General features: G+C 46.9%; 1 protein-coding gene across 3 annotated transcripts; it reads left to right on the top strand.

Moving 5' to 3' along the window:
* The first annotated feature begins 350 nt into the window (after positions 1-350).
* On the top strand, positions 351-19,301 carry FAM174B (family with sequence similarity 174 member B). 3 transcript variants are annotated; one of them, XM_082768874.1, is made up of 4 exons: positions 352-730; positions 8,782-8,913; positions 10,901-10,936; positions 13,139-13,166. In XM_082768874.1, the coding sequence occupies exons 1-4, from the start codon at positions 411-413 to the stop codon at positions 13,149-13,151; spliced, it is 501 nt and encodes a 166-aa protein (XP_082625000.1). In that variant the 5' UTR covers positions 352-410; the 3' UTR covers positions 13,152-13,166. The 3 variants fall into 3 exon arrangements, with proteins under 3 accessions (XP_082624999.1, XP_082625000.1, XP_082625001.1); XM_082768873.1 differs by lacking the exon at positions 13,139-13,166 and having other exon boundaries at positions 351-730; positions 10,901-11,029; XM_082768875.1 differs by lacking the exons at positions 10,901-10,936; positions 13,139-13,166 and adding an exon at positions 15,492-19,301 and having other exon boundaries at positions 355-730.
* Positions 19,302-19,738: the final 437 nt, after the last annotated feature.

Raw genomic sequence — 19,738 nt, 5'->3', positions numbered from 1 at the left:
CTCAGGAAGGAGATGTTGAGGAAAAAACGGTGTGTTCATGCACAACTGTGGTAACCGAAAGGCAAGGCAGGTGGGCTCCTCAGGAGCTGACCCCAAAGCTCAGAGCATCGCTGGGTGCCCACGGGCAGGGGGTGCTTTGGGCTCCCATCTCCTGCACAGGGCCCCCTGGGGTGGGGGGGACACAAGGTGTGTGGGTTTGGGGGGGACACAGGCAGCCGGGGGAGGACACGGGGACACTGGAGAGGCCGCTAACGGGAGGCTGCGGCCACCTGAGGCCGGGGGAGGCCGGGCAGGACCCGGCGCCTCCCCGCACTGGAGGCGGCGCCTCTCGGGGAGGCAGGGCCGGGGCCGGGGCCGGGGCCGCCGAAACCTTCCGGGGCTCGGCGCTGCGGCGGCCGGAGCCGGGCAGGATGCGCTCCGCGGGGCTGCCGCTGCTGCTCTCGGCCTCCCTCCCTCTCCTCCTCCTCCTCCTCCTCCTCCTGCCTCCGGTCTCCCGAGGCAGCCAGGAGCCTCCAGCAGCAGCAGCAGCAGCAGCAGGAGGAGGAGCAGGGCCGGTGAACGGCAGCCGTGTGCCCGCCGAGCCCCCCGCTGCCGCCGGTAACCACAGCGGGGCCCTGCTCAGCCCCGTGCCCGCGCTGCTCCGCGACCTCTCGGCGCTGAAAGCCGCCGTCATCGGGGCCTGCGGCCTCACCGCCGCCCTCATCGCCTGCCTCCTGCTCCGCGTCTTCAGGTAGGGCCGGCAGGTGCCTCCCCGGGACCCCTGGATCCCGCTGCCCACCCTCAGGCTTCGTGCGGTGGGCAACGAGCTCGCCAAAGGCTGGTCGGGGCTAAAAAGGGAGGCTCACGCCTCTGCCGAGGTGCTGCGGTCCTCCAAATGCCTCCCTGGTCTTCAAAAGTTACGAGTTTCCCTGCGAGTGCTGCTGCTCTGCTGTGGAATAAATGAGATAATGTGGCAGGAGTGATGGGTTTTCAGGCTAGGGCCCCCACAGCAGGTGAGGGATGGCAGGAGGAGAGGCCGAGCGCTGGGTCTATGTAGCTTAGACAAGCAGAAGTTGGTTTTTTTGGTGTTTAAATACCTGGAACGGAGGAGAAATAACCAGGCTGATCCCAGCGGTGCCCACAGATTGGACAGGACACAGATCGAGCGCGAGCATAAACACAGGAAATTCCACCCGAACCTAAGGAAACATTTCCCCGCTTGTGGAAGTGGCCGCTGGCTGGAGGAACGAACAGGGAGGCTGCGGAGCCCCCATCCCTGGAGGTGATCATGGTGACCCCACTTGGGCAGGGGTGACACAAGTGACCAGGAGGGTGGCTTCCAGCCTCAGCCACTGCATCTCGTGCACACAGATGGGGTAAAGCAGGTGTTGCTGGTCTTGAACCCATGCTGGGTATGGAAGACAGCCTTTTTTTCCCCATAAAGTTAAGCTTAAGCAGCTATCTTTGGTTTGAGGAGGTCCAACGTAACCAAAAGTAGATGATTCAGAAGATAAAAGCACTTTGGAATGATGCTCAGTGCTCTGTAGCCAAACTCTGGTGTTCAGCTGGGTAGGTCGCTGATGGATGCCAGCTCCCACTCGCACTGCAAAAGGGGAGAAAATTCCCAGCAGCTCGCAGAGCTGAGAGAAGTGCGGGCGAGCAGCTTGAAGCCTGGCAGAGGTTTGCATCTGCTTGGTGCTCATATCTCGTCCTCTGAGCGTAGCGTAACCAGAGCAGCATAATTGAGCCGCTCTTCTCAAGTGGGTTGGTGCTGGTGCGCGCCTGAGTTATGCTGGCAGCCCTTGAAACTTGTGGAACACCTCCCGCTGCGAGGAACATGAACAAATTAAACTCAATTACTTCAAAAAACCAGTCTTCCTGTTGGCTTGTTGCTGAAGCAGAAGAAAAACGTATATTAAAGCTTCATTTGGCACCGTTAGTGTTAATTATTATTTATCTCAGGGTAGTGGTGAGAGTCCCCATGCTGTGCTAAAAGCTGTTCCCGTTTTGCAGTTTACAAACAAAGTTGTTGCCTGTTTGTGCCTAACTTTGCCGTAGAAGATTGCACACTTGGAGAAGTTAACAGTGATCTGACTTCTAGGTGTGGGCAGCAGGAAAGAGCCTGGGAAGTTGGAGCAGCTCGCTCTCCAGGAAGCAGGGCTGGGAGGAGGTGTGCGCCACGTTGCAGGTGACAGAAGCGGTTGAACAAGTGGAGTTTGCAAATTCTTCCTTGTGCTGTTCTCCAACACCTCCTTTGTATTTACCTAGTGGCTGCTGCTGAATTCTCTGCTGCTTCTGTTCCTGAATTAATTCCGTGTTAGGAACGGCAGTGCTCATAACAGTAGTATTATAAAATGCAGACTTAGAGACTGAAATGATGAGAACTGATATTTTTCTAAAGAAATTGACATTTAACTAAATTCCTTTTATGTATTTCAGTAGCTGGCGAAAGACTATGCAAGTAAATTTGCTCATTAAAGCGAGGCGGTTCAGGAGAAGCAAGTAAAATATTGAAGAGAATTATTTTAATCGGTATCAGCCACTTTCCAGACTCATCCAGTTGTCACAGACAAACATTAGAATTAGCAAGTCTATAAGCAAGTGCAGAATGAAAAGCATAAGTTTCTAGTCCCAGTTCTTTCTGATCTTGGAGACTTTCTACCCCCTGCCTCAGTTTCTTCTGGATGTAAAGGTCCTTGTATCAAGGACCTGGCATAAACCTGATTATTTCTAGTCAAAGAATGCAAACTGATAGCCTTTAAAGACCTTTCATATACCATAATCAGCAAAAGTAGCTCCATATTAAAGTCACCTTGGGAATGATAGATCCTACGCCAAAGTCATTGCTACATTAATTCTGACAAGTTGTATAACATTTTAGATACGTTTATAAGAAAATCCCTCTGAGATCTCCTATATCTGTAGTACAACCTGCAAGAAATGAAGCTTTCGGCTTCAGAGAACATTTCTTTATCTGTCAGAGCATTTGTTTGTAAACAATTATCCCAGTTGGGAAATGAGACAAAAATACCAACAGGTATATTTGTACCATGTCACACTTGTAGCTGACAAAACAGATTGGAGGAGATTCTGTTGCAGAAGAGATAAAGGATTTACCCTCAGTACATGTAAAGCTTTTCTCCCTCAGAATCAGAGCTTTGTTCGTACTTAGTCAAAAACATTGCTTTTTTTTTCTTTTTTTTGAAGTGTCATGGATTCCTATTAAAGAGATTATGCTAGAATCCAATCTTTGATGAAACCTTCACTGTGAAATTGCTTTGGATTGCTGGAAGTGAATTATCCTTTTAGATATGGATTGTAGAGATGAAATGAACTATTGAGTGGCCAGATATTTGTCACTGGTATTGGATTTGCTTTTTATACATTTCATTTTTATATATTTATATGTGTATATTACTTACTGTTTGTTGTTGTTAGCGCAGGGACAGGTTTATTTCTGTAGCTTTTCAGCTCTGTTACGATGATGTTTCAGGGATTCGTGGTCACTCCACTTGGGAGCGTTATGCCCTGAATCCATCTGATGGTCCTGTGACTCAGAATGTGGTATTACCCAAAATGATCTGAATTTCCTCTCTGTCTGTGGCTACAAGGGACCAGAAAGGGCAGCTACTTGTCTGTATGTGGCAGGGCCTAATTAGCTACAGTAATTATACATTACTCTCTTCCTTGCAAAATCAGTTCAGGACATCCTTCCTACATCCCTTGGTACTGCATGCTCTCTGACCCAAACCCTTTCAACAACAGACCAAATTTCACGTTATCCTGAATCAAATCGAGTTGAGCAAGTTGCATTACCAAGAAACACAGTTTATTGAAACAGCTTATGAGTAGTTCCTGTGGTTAAATTGGACTCTTTGATGTGTGTTTTTGATTCTTGGCTTTCCAACCCCATAGTCTGACATATTTTTCTACCCTGGTGCAGCTCAGTTCATTTCATTGTAATACAATTCTTGGGATCAGCTCCCAGGAAACATAATTTTTCAGATGTGGCCGCATGTGCTGCCGACCACACGCCTTCTGGGAAACTGGAGAAGTTAGGTCTGCTCAAATGTGCCAGCTGAAACCGACCCAAAGCTTTATTGCAGAAAACTGTGATAGTGTTTGCTGTGTGTCTCGACCTGCCCTTGAATGAACAAAACCCGTGTTTGAAATGGCTGCCACTTACCTGTAATTTTAGAGAAAAGCTACCTGTACGTTTTGTTGCGTTGCTCCTTGTTTCATTTGGATTCCTTCTGCACACACCACTTTGAGCTGGGTTTTCCAGTAATTGTAAAACTGGTGCAAATTACAGAGATCGAGGAGAGGGGTTCAGGCATATGATCGGAGGATACAAGACCCATTGTTCTAAAAGCTGGGCAATTGCTCTGGGCTGTCCAAGGCTTAACCCCGACGAGTTTGACTGATTGAAAACTAATTGTATTATAAGCAGTTAGGGTACTCCAGCAAAGAAGAGACCTCTGTCAGGGACAGGAAAGGAAACTACACCATTAAAATGACTGTAAATGCAAGAAAAAAGAAAATCCCAAACACAGACTCATGACCCCATACTGAAAGCTTCATTTAAGCTGCGTGGAGCTCAGTGAGGGCCACAGAGAGAAGAATGACAAATGGGACATTTGTCCTGGGTGTCGGGGGTCCTGTCTCCGGAAAGACTTGATCTAAGCATGACAGCAAATTGGCAGCAGGAAGGAAGAGGGGCTTCTACTTAATACGGTCTTGGGCTCCTTGTAGCTCTGATGTGAGCAGCTGCAGCAGAATGAGTTCTGTTTCTTGTTCGAGGATTCAGGGGCTTAAAGAGTTTAGGTGGATCACTCAGTTTTGGCAGCTCTGTCCTGTAAAACAAGGCTAGTTCACAAGCACTGACCACCTGATGCGCGTGGCTGTATTTTAAGTACTTCCAGGCATTGGTGCTTCATCGAACCACAACAATATCTCATTTCGATGTTCCTGAAGTTACTCCCAGCAGCTTTAAGATTCCTCTTACTGGCCGTGCAGTTAAGCAAGTGGGTGCCTCTGCTTTTGGGGCCACATATATTCCATCTTAAGGATTTTGCTAGAAAACGCAGTGTCTTCAGCTTGCTATGGCAAAATGTGTATCCTGAAGGCATGTGAGGACTTAACCTTCACGGTTTAACTTCAGTATGTGCAACACCACCCAGAGAGCAGAGGTACCCAGACAGATCAAAGTAATGAAATACCACCGATCCCATTCATCAGCCCGTAACGAGCCTGGAGTTTCCCCAGGTTTGTATTTCCATATATATTTATTATTTTTTTTTAAACTGCTAAGGGAGCCCATTTACAGCAAACAAACTGGCCCCAGTTCCATTCGCAATACAGCACTGCTGCAATTCTAGGAGGAAGGTTGTAGCTGGCTTAATTAGACTTCCAATAAACATCCTGTAAGAAGGGGTGGCTGCGTTTCCCCCAGGAGCACTCCCGTACCTCTGCAGTTGTTGGCAGGAAGTGTAAGGCCAGATGAGGAGCACAGAGACCTCTCTCTGTGTGTCAGGAAAAGCATTCTCTCTGAATATCGGAGTCATCGACTGAAATAGATGAGAGGCACAAATAACGCAACGAACCAGGGAATTGGCTTGGGTGCTTACCCTAGCACATGATGGCTCGGAAAGGAGGCTGGAGGTCTGCATGTGACTGCTGCTTGACCAAAACAGCCCCGAGACAAGATAGAGGCACACAGTCAGCGTTTTGCACCAGCCCATCCTTGCCTGCCAGCCCTCCTGTCACTGCACGGAGGGGAAATACAGCTCGTACAGGGCAGATGCTGGAGGCCCGGGGGCAGTGCGAATGCACGAGGATGACAGCTTGGGGACACCTGGAAGCAAGCCCCCGCCTTGAGTCCTACCAGTTATCTGTCATTCCCTCCCCATTAAGCTTTGTGCTCGGTAAGTCCATGGTCTGTTGGTCTTGGTGGGAGCAGCATTTAGCTGGCTATAGCTAACTTCTCCCCATGTTTTAAGTAGAAGACAGCTTTCGCGCTGCAGCACCCACTGTCGTTCCTACCCAGGCTCAGTCAGCTGGGGCATTTCAGCTGGTCATTATGCAAAAGGCATGCTGTGACCACGGCTTCCAGCACTTCTTCTTTGCCTAAAAAAACCTGACGCCGCCAAACAGACATGGCTGGGACATGGATCCTCTTGATACCCGCGAGGCCTCACGCGGGCTGCTCCCACCCGAGAGGTCTGGCGGTTCCCCAGCCATCTGCACGCTGGGCTTCCTGCGCTCTGCTGAATCCGCTGCCTGCTGCAGATAAGCCACTGCCTGCTCCCCGCCGCTGGACAAGGTGCTGGGCCTCTCGCCTTGCTGTCGCTGATGATTAAGGGCTCCTGCTGAGGGTCGGCAGCTTTAACGCGCGATGGGTTGGTGGCAGGATTTGACATGCAGACAGGGATGCTCCCAAGGCCTTCCTTTAAAGTAAGCTTGGGTAATTATTCCGGTATTTATGAAGCCTAGGGGAGTTGTTCCAGTGAGCAACTGAGAGAAAACCAACCACTAAAAAGCGCGGATTAATGATAAATTAGCTAGGTAGAACGGTGTAGAGCTAATGGAGGGAGAAAAGGCAAGGAAAAACCCTTTTGCCCTGCCTGTCGCGAGGAAGCGATTGTAGCAGCTTAGCCAAAAAACAGCCAAACAAGCTTCTTCCCTTTTCTAAGTGAGTGCTACGGTTAAGTGAGGGCTGTGGGGGATTAATAGATCACTGCGCAGCAAGTTCTGCTCCAGGTCCTCTTAAAAACGTAGCCCAAATAGACTAATTAATTGCTGGAGGCTGAAGGGCTCCAGCTTGCCATTTCCAAAGATAGCAATTCTGCAGTAATCGCCTCAGACGGCGCAGTACAAAGGTTGTAAGATGAACTCTGTAGAATAAAGGTGTTTTTGCTAACGAAGGGGACGAGGAAGGATGTCTCTCAGCCTGTTGCAGGTAGGCTCTTAAATAGGGGAACCAACAGAAACCCACTGCAGACCGTCGATACAAGGCAAAACACTAAAATTGTGCTTTGTTTGTTCTGACAGGTAGACACCGGTTGGTTTTAGTCTATGTTTATGCTTCACAGCATGAGTAAATGTTTCTTGTAAAAGCAACGCATTACTTGTAAGATGAGACCTGCTTGCAGCATTTTGCTGCTAGGTCTTGGCTGAGAAGCCGAATAATACAGACAAGTGTTTTCAAAAGGATTTTCAAGTGTTTAGGTTAAGAGTCCTACTGTACTGGATATAAAATTGCTTGTTTCAACAACAGCTGTAACGGCACAAACCACCCTGTGCTCCGTGATGCCGCAGCACAGATTGCTGTAAAGATCAGGTGACAGGGGATGTGTGTCTTCATGCTTTTAATGCAACTATCATCTTCGGGACAGGGAGGAAATGCAAAGTGCTCTGTCCCACGGGCTGGGACCAGTTTGTTCAGCCTTGGACTTGCAGCCAAAGGCAGAGGCAGTGAGACTCGTGTCAGAGCTCTTGGCACTCACAGATTTAAACTTCCTTTACCATAAGGCAAGAAGAGGACAGCGTGGTCAGCTCTGGCGGACGTAGGACCAGATGCAAACACAGGTCTCCAGTCTTTTTGTAATTCCTACATCTTGCTTCTTGCTGCTAACTCGTTCCAAGGCATCTGTTCTTGGTGCAAAAGCGGCAGTGCTGAATCCAACGCGCCTTGCTTGACGTGCCAGGGCAAGACTTCTTGACAGCGAAAGTGCGCTCATGACGTGCTGTCTGCTCTGTAGTTGTGATTACCCAAAATTAGGGGCTGCTTGCTTGTACCTGCAGCAGCGCCCTTTCCATGCTTGGCAGTTGCCAGTTCTGTTTTATAAAGGTTAAAGGGGAATTCTGCAGCTTGTGAACCAAAAACATCCTCTTTCCTCCCTGAAGGCTAGCTGTACACATCGACACCTTCTTTAATGTATAATCATGAAACTGGATCCCTGCGTAAGCAGTGTGACCCTCCTAATGTGCATTAAAGGAGGAGGTGAAGGAAAAAGGACTCGCACAATTCAAGTCAGAGGCGGAGAATTAGCGGAAAAGGCACGCACTGAGTGTTTGTTAATTTAAAGTAAGTATTAGAGCTCACAAAACCCTGAGACACGCAGGCACCTGAGTATCTCCATTTCCAAAGGAGCATAAGGCTGTTGTGTACAGGAGGCGAGGTGACGGGTACAGTTAGCTTCAAATCAGAGCTGATTATTTTTCATAGCGCTTGCACAGCGCTGAGCACGGAACTTCTCAGACAGGGCTAAAGGTTTTTGCTGTGGGAGCCTCGAGCTTGGCTCGATACCAAGAAAGGAAAAGAGCAGGCTGTCTGTACCCAAATATCACCACCCCTTTGCGCCTTATAATCCTGCCTAGAACATTCCCTCGTCTCAGTAGGGTTTAACCTGAGTGTTCTCATTTAGATGTGCTCACCAAACCATTGGCTGTTGCTGCTGATTAAGGCTGTCTCTCGCTTCCTGAGCATGGCAGCGGGAGGACGCGGTGGGCTGCTGCTCTGCGCCGGCCCTGGATGCCAAAGGATCTCCGGATTGTCAGCAGCTAAAAGACTGACGTTGATCTGGATTGCACTTGACAAGAAACTGTTCTGTACGCTGACAGGCACAAATTGGGGCCCTGGAAAGGCAGCAGGAGGGGACACAGGCTGGCTCCACAGCCTTTGTGTCTGGGGAGGTCTGAAACAGTGACTTGTCGGTGGGTCGTGTCTGTAGGGGACAGGTTTAGCTTTTTTAGGGAATGCTGTATAAATGTGATCCTTCCCTCCCCATCTTTGTGTTTCAGGTCTGGCAAGAGGATTAAGAAGACCAGGAAGTATGACATAATCACCACTCCAGCTGAGCGGGTAGAAATGGCTCCTCTGAATGAAGAAGACGATGAGGACGAAGACTCAACAGTGTTTGATGTGAAATACAGGTACTGCTGCGAACCTGTCCAGTTAGGCTTGCTCACTGAGCTCTTATTAGGACAGACAGCTCTTTCTTCTCTGCTGGGCCTGCTCGACAGAGATGAGGCAGTCACAGTCTCCCTTTCACTTTGCCCAAGCCTCACCGCTCTCCTTTACAGCTCCAGTGCCTGATTTCTCAGCACACATCTGCTCTGTACTTTCCCACTTGTACAATAACTATATCACTACCCCTAGGCTCTCTGTGCCCACTTCTTTGCTTTGCAGAGGGGCACAATATGATACATGTGCCCCAAATAGCTAACAGGGTTTAACAGACTGAACTTCCCCACTCAGGCAATTGTTGGCAATCATTCCTCAGTGCCTACACATGCTCTAGGTGGAGGACTCGGTGTCAGGGGCTGCTGTGCCAGGCACTGCCTTTGCAATAAGCTGGGGAGAACTTTCCCTAAATGTGTTTGCTCTTTTAAGACAGAAGTGGTGTGACAACCCAAAGCTTTGGGTGCCTATTCTGGGCCGGAGATTTATAGCAACCATTCAGCACATGGAGATGCTGCACATTGATTTATGGCACGAGGGTATCTGCACCTCTTATTTTTATTTGCATCAAACCATCTACAGCACTCAAGTTGCATTCTCATCCAAATATGGCCTACTCTAAAAATCTGTCTCTCTTTGGCTGAAATAAGCTCTTCTAATTATAAAAATGCAGATCTTGACAAGTCCTAACTGGAGAGCTTACAGGCTTTACTCATGTTGCCCATCTCTCAACTTTGGAAAGGGGGAACAACATAACGCGTTCTAAGCACTTACATGCCAGCATCTAAAACGCATCCCGGCACATGCTCCACTGGTCACCTTCAAAATAACTGCGTTATTTCTATAAAAAAAGTTGGAAGCTGTGAAGCAATGAAGGGTGTGAGTTGTGCCACTTTGTGTAAAGAATCAATTCCTGAATTAGAAGGTGCCTGTCAGTCCTTGCCTTCCTGTTGCCATTCCCTCTAGCTGCCCTGTATTTACACTAATGATTTCAGGTTGTGCCATTTCAAGGCAGCTTGTTGGGCCTGGGCTTTGTTAAACCTGAAGACATCTGTCTCACCATGACCTACTTTACCAGCCTGTTTCTCCTGCTCCTCTTCCTCTTAGCTAAGTGGAAATAACTCAGTGCTTTCTCTATGAACTTTTGGTAGCGAGATCAGAGGGATTTTCCAAAGACAGAGAACAGAATGCTATCAGTCATGGCATTGCTTCAGGATAAGATGTCCAATAGTAAAATACTGAACGAACAAAGGAGAGCTTGCTGGAAACCGTCTGACTCATGAGAGCTGAAGTCATATTATCTGACTGCTCCCCTGGAGCACCTGCTGTACTGATGCTCTCCTAAAAAGCTCCTCGTGGGTTCCTTAGCTGTACAAATGGCTTTTCACCTTGTGTGATGCTCTGTTCAGAAACAATAGGGGGGGTTGATTTGATTTTTAGCCAGCTTGTCCTCTCTTCATCTGTGGGAGTTCCTCCTTTCCACCACCCTACAACAGCTATTAAATTCCACTTTTTCTGAAGTCCTTGCTGTAATAGGCATAGAGTTTTTAGCTCAAACAGAGCTACCCCAGTGTAGAGGGGAATATTATTTTACAGACATCCCCTTTGCAGAACTGAGCACGGGAAAGCTTCTTTGAGGATATGTTTGCCGTAAAGAGTATCAAGCTACCAGCCCCTTTTGTGCCTCTCAGAGAGTGCATCTCTAAATGGCTCCTCTCACCAGTAAAGGCTCTTCTTTGCAAATTTGAATTGCTGAGTTTGACCACTGACGTCCCCAGTAAACCAGTCAAGAGGTTCTTTGTAGGCACTTGTGTTGAGATGGGAAGCAAGCATCTCACTTGTGCCCTCAGTACGTTGGTGAATTAATAGGAGACATGGTAGAGATTGGGTTCCCTTCAACCCCTTGAAGAAAAATAGCTACCCTGTGCCACCTAAGGCTTCCTTTGTTTTTTTTTGCAGCTGGAGGCAGATGCCAGCAAGACAGAGCAAGGAGAGGTATCCTTATTTCTCTGTGGTTGATAGGAGTTGTAAATGCACACAGGTAGCCACACGACTAGAGCGATAGGGTGGATTTGGATGTTCAGCAGGAGCCTACAGTTTTAAGGGAGCCTTTGCTAATTGCTGCATCAGGAAAACTGCTTCCTCTCTATTATCTCAAAGAAAAAAAAATGCAGACACATCAGGTGAGCTCGCAGGGGTGTCACCAGGGCTGATGCATAAGGAATAGGATGATACTGCTGTTTCAGCTTGTTAGCTAAACTAAAGCAGCGTGTAATGAGCTGCAGCAACCTGGAAGCAGTTGTGAAGAGGACAGGGGAGTGACAGGTGCCTCGTGGCAGGTACCCACAGGCTAGAAAATAGCGTGGTCTCTTTTTTATGCGTTCAGTTTTGTATTCAGATGAAGGTGCCTCCCTGCCAGCAGTCAGTATCAGTGGTGGCGGCTGTTTGGGTTTATTCAATCAGCCTCCCAGCAGCAGAGCTCACTTCGTCAGTGGTACAACAGACTTCTGGCCTGTCTGTGTTACCAACTCTTGGCGTGGGGATTTTGGCAAGGTGCTGCTTCATATACAGTGCTTTGGTGGTACTGGGATTGCTTTCAGAGAGAGGCCAGGCCTCGTGCAGCCCTGTGCTAAGGTAAGGATCCACTGGTGCAGTGCCATGGCTGACCAAGAGCTGTCATTCTGATTATTTTTAATTATTTCTTTGTGACACACTGGTAGTGAAAGATAAGCCCGTTGGTTGGACTACGCTTCATTCAATCCTGTAACATATGTGCTGTCATACCTACAGCAGAAGCCAACTTTCTGTAGTCACTATATAGACCTATAATTTTCAGTCTCCCTGGCTCCAGAATATCATATGAAATTAGCTGCAGTCTTTTGAGCTGTTCATTGTTGATTTAAAGCTGTGAAACCATGGGAAAAATCATCCATTCCCCAGAAAGTTGTGACTTGCAATTGACTTTGCTCAGTGCTTTCTGCTAAGAAAGCACCAAAAGTATTTTTAAAGTACAGACTTCTGAGAAAACTGGAGAGTTCAGCGGAAAGGGAATGAATTTGCCAGCACCTGATGCAGTAGGGCCATATTGGCTGTGATAACTGAGCGTTATTCAGCTTAAGTGTTACTCACACGGGCTGTAAGACAGCTACATGCCTTCAGATCCACAGGACTGCCACCAGCATGGCAAGAAAGATAGTATATCTGAAAGAGCTGGAAATCTGAAGAGCTGACCTCGGAGTACCATGCCACCAGGTGCCTCCTGTACAAATATTAAGTTACCCCAGTATTAGCACACTGCTCTGACTGACACACAGCTCGGAGAGAGCTTTGTGTTTGTAGCACAAGTCTTTGCTGACGATTACGCGGGTAGACTCTGGGCTGTTTTTTCTGGGGTCCCCCCACCTTGTTGAAAGGTCTGCACTGACGCTTGGATCTGTGTTTGGGGGAGTAATTAAGATTCTGCGCCGTCTCCTCCACACGATGCAAACAGCACTAATTAAAAGGCAGTTGGCGTCTGGCAGCACCGGGGGAGAAGCCGCACGTACACCTCTCCAATTGTTCTCGTGCAGTTAATTTTCTTTCCTTGCATGTATTTGTTTCCAGCCTTACGTGAGGCAGTACAGAACAGCAAGCAGCATGAAGTGGGCTGCTGGATGAAGGTTGTCACATTTATTTTGGGAGACTTTAAGGGTTTGGGCTCCCACTAAATCCCATCCCCCTGGGTTTGTGGAGCGCTGAGGAATAACCACTTCCCTCCCTAGAGCTGGCTAATGAGTCACTTCAAAAGCTTAACCAAACTCTGCCCGTTCTGGGGATGCAAAAGACACCCTCTGGCAAACACAGGAGCTTGTGCGTGCCAGGTTAGATGCCCCTTCTGCAATCTCACTGCAGTCTCAGGGAAACGGTTCTGTCAATGGCTTCTCTAATCCCGAGAGCACAACTTGTGTGTGACAAGAGGCTGAAGGTGTAAATCAGAGATCGTCATAGAGCAAAGGTGCCAAATCACTAAGATATTAACACCTTGAAAAGCTTTCTGTGAACAGTTTTTCAATATGGAGGATGGTTTTCTATGTATTTGCTCTGGTTTCAGAAGAGGCATTAGGATAAAAAGTTGAGGAATTATTCTAAAATTATTATAGAGCTATGCTAAGAAAGCAAATTGAATATGGACTGTTCGTTTCTTGATCACCAATTCAGCCTGTGCTGCTGAAGGACAAAAGGTATCCCTGTCCTATTGATTTTGGACAATGTCCCTGTCTGATTGATTTGGACGATGTGAACTGGCCACCACTGCCCAGCTGTCAGGTATTGTCTCATGTTATGATGGGATTACACTTGCTGCCCATCTTGGAAGATGAGTTAGATGGAAAGCTAAATCCCATCCTCCAAGTGTGCTTCTTGTTATCCCACCAATAGATCTCGATTTTAAAACTTTCCTCTCCTGTTTTCTACTTCAGCACCTCTCCCTCACCTTCCTGAAAGTCCTGAAAGTCGTTCAGGTTTCATGGTCTGCTGCCTGCTGGTGCTAAGCCACTGACTGATCAGATAGCTGGCACCGCGTGGTACTTGGGAAGCAAAGTAAAGGCAAACACACCCAGCAAGCTGGTGCTAGCATCCATCCCCCATCACAGTACAGGCAGAGTGCTCCACGTAATACAAGAAAAAGAAATTAAAACAGTTGCAAAAGGAAAAAAGCAGTTTTTGAAAAGGTAACTACAATTGTTAGCTTATTAAGCTTATTAACTCTGCTGTAGCTCATTGGGGGATTTCTTGTCACTTTCAATAGAAAATGAAAGCCAAGTGCTGAATAAATTCTGTGGTGCCTTGTACATGAGAGGCTTTGAAAGCACCTCAGTAACCTGGGCTCCCAGCATCTCCTCTCCCTGCTGAGGCAGGGCTGGCTGGGGCAGGGCATCCTGCTCTCACCACACTCATTGGGCCAATTTCACAACCGTCCCTGCAGAGCACTGAGTCCAGGGTGAGCTGCGCCACGTGAGAGCCCAGAGTTGAGGAAGAAGCTCGGAATTTAAATACCAGAGCTGGAATTTTCCCAACCCAGATGTCAGGCTCCGAAATAAGCACTGAAAGAAAGCCACAAGTTTTTCTTGGGGCAGATTGAGGCCTCTGTCCTTCCTGTCAGCTCAGTGAAATTCCTCAGCTTGTTTTCCACATGGATTGTCATGCTGCCTTCCAGCAGCAGCACCACCAGCAAAACACAGAAGCATTTTAGGAATGTATCTTCCACAGATCTCTTGAAAGCCAAGAGATTTATGGGGAAGGAGTGGTGGCAGGCAGAGGGAAGAGGACAATAACATTTACTCAGCCATCATTGGAATAAAGGGCTTTTGAGAGCTTGCAGAACATCGGAGAGTAAAGAAGTACCACATCTAAGGGCTGGTGCAATGCATTTTGGATTCCCCTTTTTCAGGCAGATAGCACTGAACCCTGTGACTACATCTTCATCACAGTCGCAGGGCTCAGCTTTTGATGTGCGGGAGTCTGTTGGGAGACTCTCCGTGAAATACGAGCTACAATATTGGCGTCTTCGCTTTGACTACGGCCGCTCCAGATCCTAACTGCGTGTGCAGCTCTGAATGGAGCAGGGCATTGTCTGCTTGTTAAAGCAAGGTGTATGCTCCTAAGGGAGCAGCTGTAATGGATTTTTGGCAAGTGGAAGCCGCAGGCCTTTCTGGATGATGCTAGGTGAATTGCGCTGGGGTTTGTAGCAGCTTAATTTTTTTCCTCCCAGCAGTGACAGGTTGTGTACAAATGGAGGGGTATCATTTATCCTCATCTGAAGGGGGTGCAAATCACTAACTCAGTCAGCCACTCGCTATAAATACAGCAAATTGCCAAGGCTTTGGTGTTGCTGTTTATGATTTCCTGTGGATCTGCAGCAGGGGAGAAAAGATGTGGTCAAAAAGCAGTTTGTGTCGTTTTTTTTGAAGGGCAGTTTCTTCCTTAATTCTGCCATACTGGTTGCTACAGAGCACACCACGTCCTGGTGGCTAGTTCAGGCTATACCCAGGCAGTGCAGTCCTATGCAAAGACATTTCCCACATTCACCAGAGTATAACGAGTTCCTAGGATGACTTTTTAAATTCTGAAACAATCAAGGGGTGTGAGGAAGAGAAGCCATTGCAAGGAAGACAGTCCACATGCCTTGGTTAGTAAGGGTAACCTTACTAACCCACTGGTGTGGGATCTGAGATGTTCTGTCCCCTGCAGTGCCCTTCTCTTGTGTACACACTTCCCTTCTCTATTCTGTTCAGTGGCTGGCCACAGGACCTTTCAGCGTCTGGGCTTTGTCTCATTTAACTACTTTTTTCTTTGCTTGGTCTAGCTTCTCCTGGCATAGCAATAACCTCATCTCTGTGTCCAGTGTCACCATGGAAATCAGCTGCTGGAGGGAACTGATAGCAATCAGAGCAAATAACACTGCCTTTGTGACTTTGTTTTTTTTCCCCCCACTGTGCACATCAGTTCTCATCTCTGTCAGCTATTTAATTGCCAATCTTCTGCAACTGTACTAATTCTTCCTGCTTTCCAGGTAGAGCAGTTGTGTGGAGCACTGGTGCCCTGCCAGATGTCATCCTGCTCTCGAGGGACCTGCTGAAGCCATAACTGTGAAAGGGGAGGCTTTCATCTCTGCAGCGTTAAAACCAAACCAAGCCTCACCTCCTCGAGGTGCTGTTCGTACAGCAGGCTATGGATCTTCTGACCAAAACATCGCCCTTTGGTTTCCTGGTTTCTCAACTACTATGTTGGAATGACTGGAGTTCCTCCTTGCAAACTCATCTGTCTCTTGCTTCAGAGGACTGCTGTGTCACTAAAGCATGACAAGGTGCTGCCCCGCGTACTGACTTGCAGCTCATTACGGTCTAATGAAATTTTGCAGAAGAAAGAAGAAAAGGAAGATTGAAACAAGCTGCCCCCAAGGACTTATTTTCTAAAATCCCAATTCAGTACTTCAGTTGCTGTTAAACTTTGGTCACGGTAAAACAGATCATGTCTAAAAATTAGGAAGGATATATTTTTTTTCTGGGCCTTACGGAAGTGTGTTATGACTTGAGGTGATAAAAATGTAAGTAAGCCATGCTGAAATACCACACTACATTTAGTGTAGGGTTTTTGGGGGAAGGGGGTGAAAGGTTGACTTATGCAGAACATTTTCTTGACTTGCTACTGATTTTTTTTTTTTAAAAAAAAAAAAAAAACAAAAACAAAAACTATTGCACTAAGCTTTCATAGTGACATTCTCATTGTCCCAAGGAGCTCTGACCAGACCAGCTTCAATAAATGAGACCACAGGAAAATAGGAAGAATCAGGCATGCCCTAAACCACAACAGTCTTGGATTAAAGAAGATATATTTTTGTAATTTTCTGCCCTTCCACAGGGACTAAAGGCGTTTTGTACTGCTCCGTGTCCTGTGCTTACTGTAACTTGTCTACCAATCATCTATATTAATTTTTTTCTAAGCAAAGTAAGTCCTCGTGTGAAACGATTAGATTGCAGAAAGAACACTACTTATTCTTCATGGAAGCTTTGTGTAAGTGATCTTAATCTGTATCAAACTGGAAGTTTTCCCCTACCACCTGCTTGACAAATCCCATTAAACTCAAGGACGCATTTTTAGCCATTACTCCCTGCTATGCTTCATGCTGCAGAGGTCAGAGCTGTGGGATGGCATTACGAGAATTAGATAGCTGCATCTGGATGGATTGGGTTTAGGAAACCGCAGGCATGTGTACTTTTCAGGCTGTCAGAAAGGGCAGACCTAACTGGTTTAGTTTCTTTACTTTGTGGTTTTCCTTTAAAGTAACCACAGATGCAGCTCAGGCTCCTCTTTGGCATGTTTACTGTTTGCTGCACCCCTTAACACCTTCTTACTTTGGGCTTGAAGCTGGCTGAAACTTTTTGTCAGGACTGTGCATTTTCTGATTGTTTTAGGATTGTCCCACTGTTTGCTTGACCTCCTCCTCCAGTTACAACCCTTCAAGGAGACTGCAGTGAGTCGTTTTTTTTTTCTCCTTTTTTTGCAATCCGAGTATTGCTGAGAACACTAAACTGCTTCGTCATGATACCACAACCTACGCTAGTTCTGCATGGTTCCCTTGGGCCCTGCAGTCAGTAAAAGGAGGTGAAGGGAATTTTTTTTTTTCCCCAGCAGCCTTGTGCTTTCCTCAGAACAGCTCCCATGCCATCGCTTGCTTTCCCTAACTGTGACTCAGCAAAGGCTTCGCAAACAGCCCTCTCAGCCGGGATGGAAAAATCCCACAGCAGACTGTTGTGTTAACGTTAGTCATCAAGGCAATATAAAAATGCTTTGTTATTTTCATTCATGGAATGAATTTGAGTCATTCCACGTTACTGTTACTAAGCAATATTTAACATGTCAACTACTACAGTGGGAGTGGAAGAACTGTTGCTGGGGCTGAGCAAGTTGTCTCCTGGCTGGTAGAAGTCGCAGGGACCAGTAGGTTGAATGATGCTGCAGGTTGAGATGAAAGCTGGGGATCTTTTCCCCACCCTGGTAAGACAGGTTTCAGATTTAGGCTGGATGGTTCTGTAGGAAATACTGCATTCCTTCAGGACTAAAGTACTTTGAGGATCAGGAACTAATCTAAGACAGCCCTTTTGAAGTCAAAGAAGTGGCGATGCCGAGAGAAAGGCTGGGTTAGAAGCTCCTGTTTGCATTTGCAGGTGATGGAGCGAGGTGGCTGTGCTGCCTGAGCAGACACCACAGCAACATGTTCATGCCCACGGTTCTGCCAAAGGCATCCAGCTGAGCACCAGAAGAGGTGGGGAGAGAGGGAATAAATCCTCTTAGCATGAGAGGCAAGACCAAGTTACGTAGGAGAGAACTGAGAGGTAAAGATGCACGGAAGGGTACTTCTTTCCAAGGGTAAGCCAGTTCTTAAAATGAGATTTTTCCACCAACTTTAGGTTATTTGCTGAGTTACTCTGGCAAAGAACATCTGCTCTGCTTGCTTGTGGCTGAAAATCCCTGATTCTGTAACGGGGCCGAGTCTCGCTGGTGGATGGGGATCAAGTACGTAAGATGCTGGGGGATGGAGCTGCCCAGCTGGCTCCTCAGGGGTTCCAACCCCTGTGCCATGAGCTATTGAGTGCTTGGGGGGAAGCAGCAGCTGCCTGGTGGAAATAAAAGGCCAGCCTCACCAGTTGCTCATGGTCATGAACATAACCTGAATGCTTTGTTTGATACTCAGTTGCTGTTGCAAATGTGAGGCAATGTTTACCTCTACAGAAGTTGCTGTATGTGATTTAAAGCGTCTAGTTAAATATTCTATAGTTATATTTAGTTAAGATTTTAAGAGCACTTGATGTGACTCATCTAATAGTATATATATGAATATTTTTTTAATGCTAGGAATTCGTTTAAAACATAATTTTAATAATTTGGACTGTTTTGTTCAGGTAGGTCTAGGAGTTCATCAGAGAAGAATTAGCCATTAACCACTACATGAATGTTTTACCTTAACGTTTGTGTATTTTACACTGCAGATTTAATCTGATTGTGATTGTAATGTCTTAGTATTTGCTGCTATTTTGTGTTGCTTAGCCAAGCTTTCTTTGTTCAAGAGCATTTTTAAAGGCATTTTTTTTGTTACAGAAAATGAAAAGAGAAACATTATTATAGATGTCTGCCTACAGCTCGCTCGCTGCTTACAAAATCCACTGACTAGTAGCAGAGGCAAACAGAGCAAGCAAATTAGAAGCTTTCCTCTTTGTGCATGCTGTGCTGTGGAGAAAAGCCCTGCGCAGAACCGCAGCTGCTTTACTCCAGCAGCCCTGGCAGTGCAGGTTACATTTGAGAAGCCAGAAGTTGCATGCCGTGCTTGCCTGCAGAATTAAGGCAGAAGTGCACAAGTAGCTTTGTGTTTTTTTTTTTCCCCTCTCGATGGTGTAGAGATGGCTGCAAGTACTTGTTCAGCACACTGACTTGTGCACAGGTCAATGCTTATCATAAGCCCAAAATGACTTGTGGAAGTCTAATGAACACACAAGAGCTAATGCATTTGAACATTTTGTTCAAAACTGTGTCCCTCTAAATCACTGTACGTGGTATAATCTCTGCCGGGCAGCATGTTGTAGTTGTTAAGATTTTATTTCTTTTGTTTGATGAGTTTCTGCTGCTGCAGGTTTTGTGTGAGGAGTTATCAGGACCATGTGTTTTGTGTAATTGCTTGAACTTTGTTTTAAAATATGTATAAGATAATTTGTCATTGTGACCAAAGCTTTTTTTTTTTTTTAAAAAGAAAAATGGTAGGACAAGTTTGAATGGACATCTCATGTTTCAGTAGAAACTGCCATCATTAAACATGTTCTTGAAAACCCTCCTTGTGCTGTGTGTTGCTTTCAGGGAGGGAATGGGAAAGGGCTTGTTTGGTGATTTTAAGGGATGCATGATGCCTTGTTACAAAGAGCTGAGAGGCCACTGAGCCTGAACCAGGCCATGACAAGAGAAATTGGTTTTGGTAGCATGGAAGAGAACTACATGTATGTTCAGTCCTGCAAAATCCTCATCAGTAAGCTAGGCTGACACACGAGATTCAAAAGACAAAGCCTCTGCAGTAGGACACCTACTCGTACTGCCAGTTACAGCCAAATTAAGGGCCATCGAGCCCACAAACTGCAGCCCTGCTGTCCCAGACCACGAGCCAAGCGGAGTGAACTGAGTGTCACCTCGCTGGGGTGGCCAGACCTCACCACTCTGGGGTGAGCCGAGTTCCTCCAGCTCCATCGTGTGCCCAAGTGCCCAGGCTCTGAAACA

Source organism: Aythya marila, assembly GCF_965140915.1.
Source record: "Aythya marila genome assembly, chromosome: 11".
NCBI classification, from domain to species: domain Eukaryota; kingdom Metazoa; phylum Chordata; class Aves; order Anseriformes; family Anatidae; genus Aythya; species Aythya marila.
Note: the sequence above shows the minus strand (reverse complement) of the source record. Positions and strands in the feature narration are given on the sequence as shown.

Bases quoted from the DNA above. Each gene is read 5' to 3' on its own strand.
- FAM174B (XM_082768873.1), top strand. From the start codon at position 411: ATGCGCTCCGCGGGGCTGCCGCTGCTGCTCTCGGCCTCCCTCCCTCTC. The intron at 731-8,781 runs GTAGGGCCGGCA...TTTGTGTTTCAG, and splicing joins CTCCTGCTCCGCGTCTTCAG to GTCTGGCAAGAGGATTAAGA. The intron at 8,914-10,900 runs GTACTGCTGCGA...TTTTTTTTGCAG, and splicing joins GTGTTTGATGTGAAATACAG to CTGGAGGCAGATGCCAGCAA.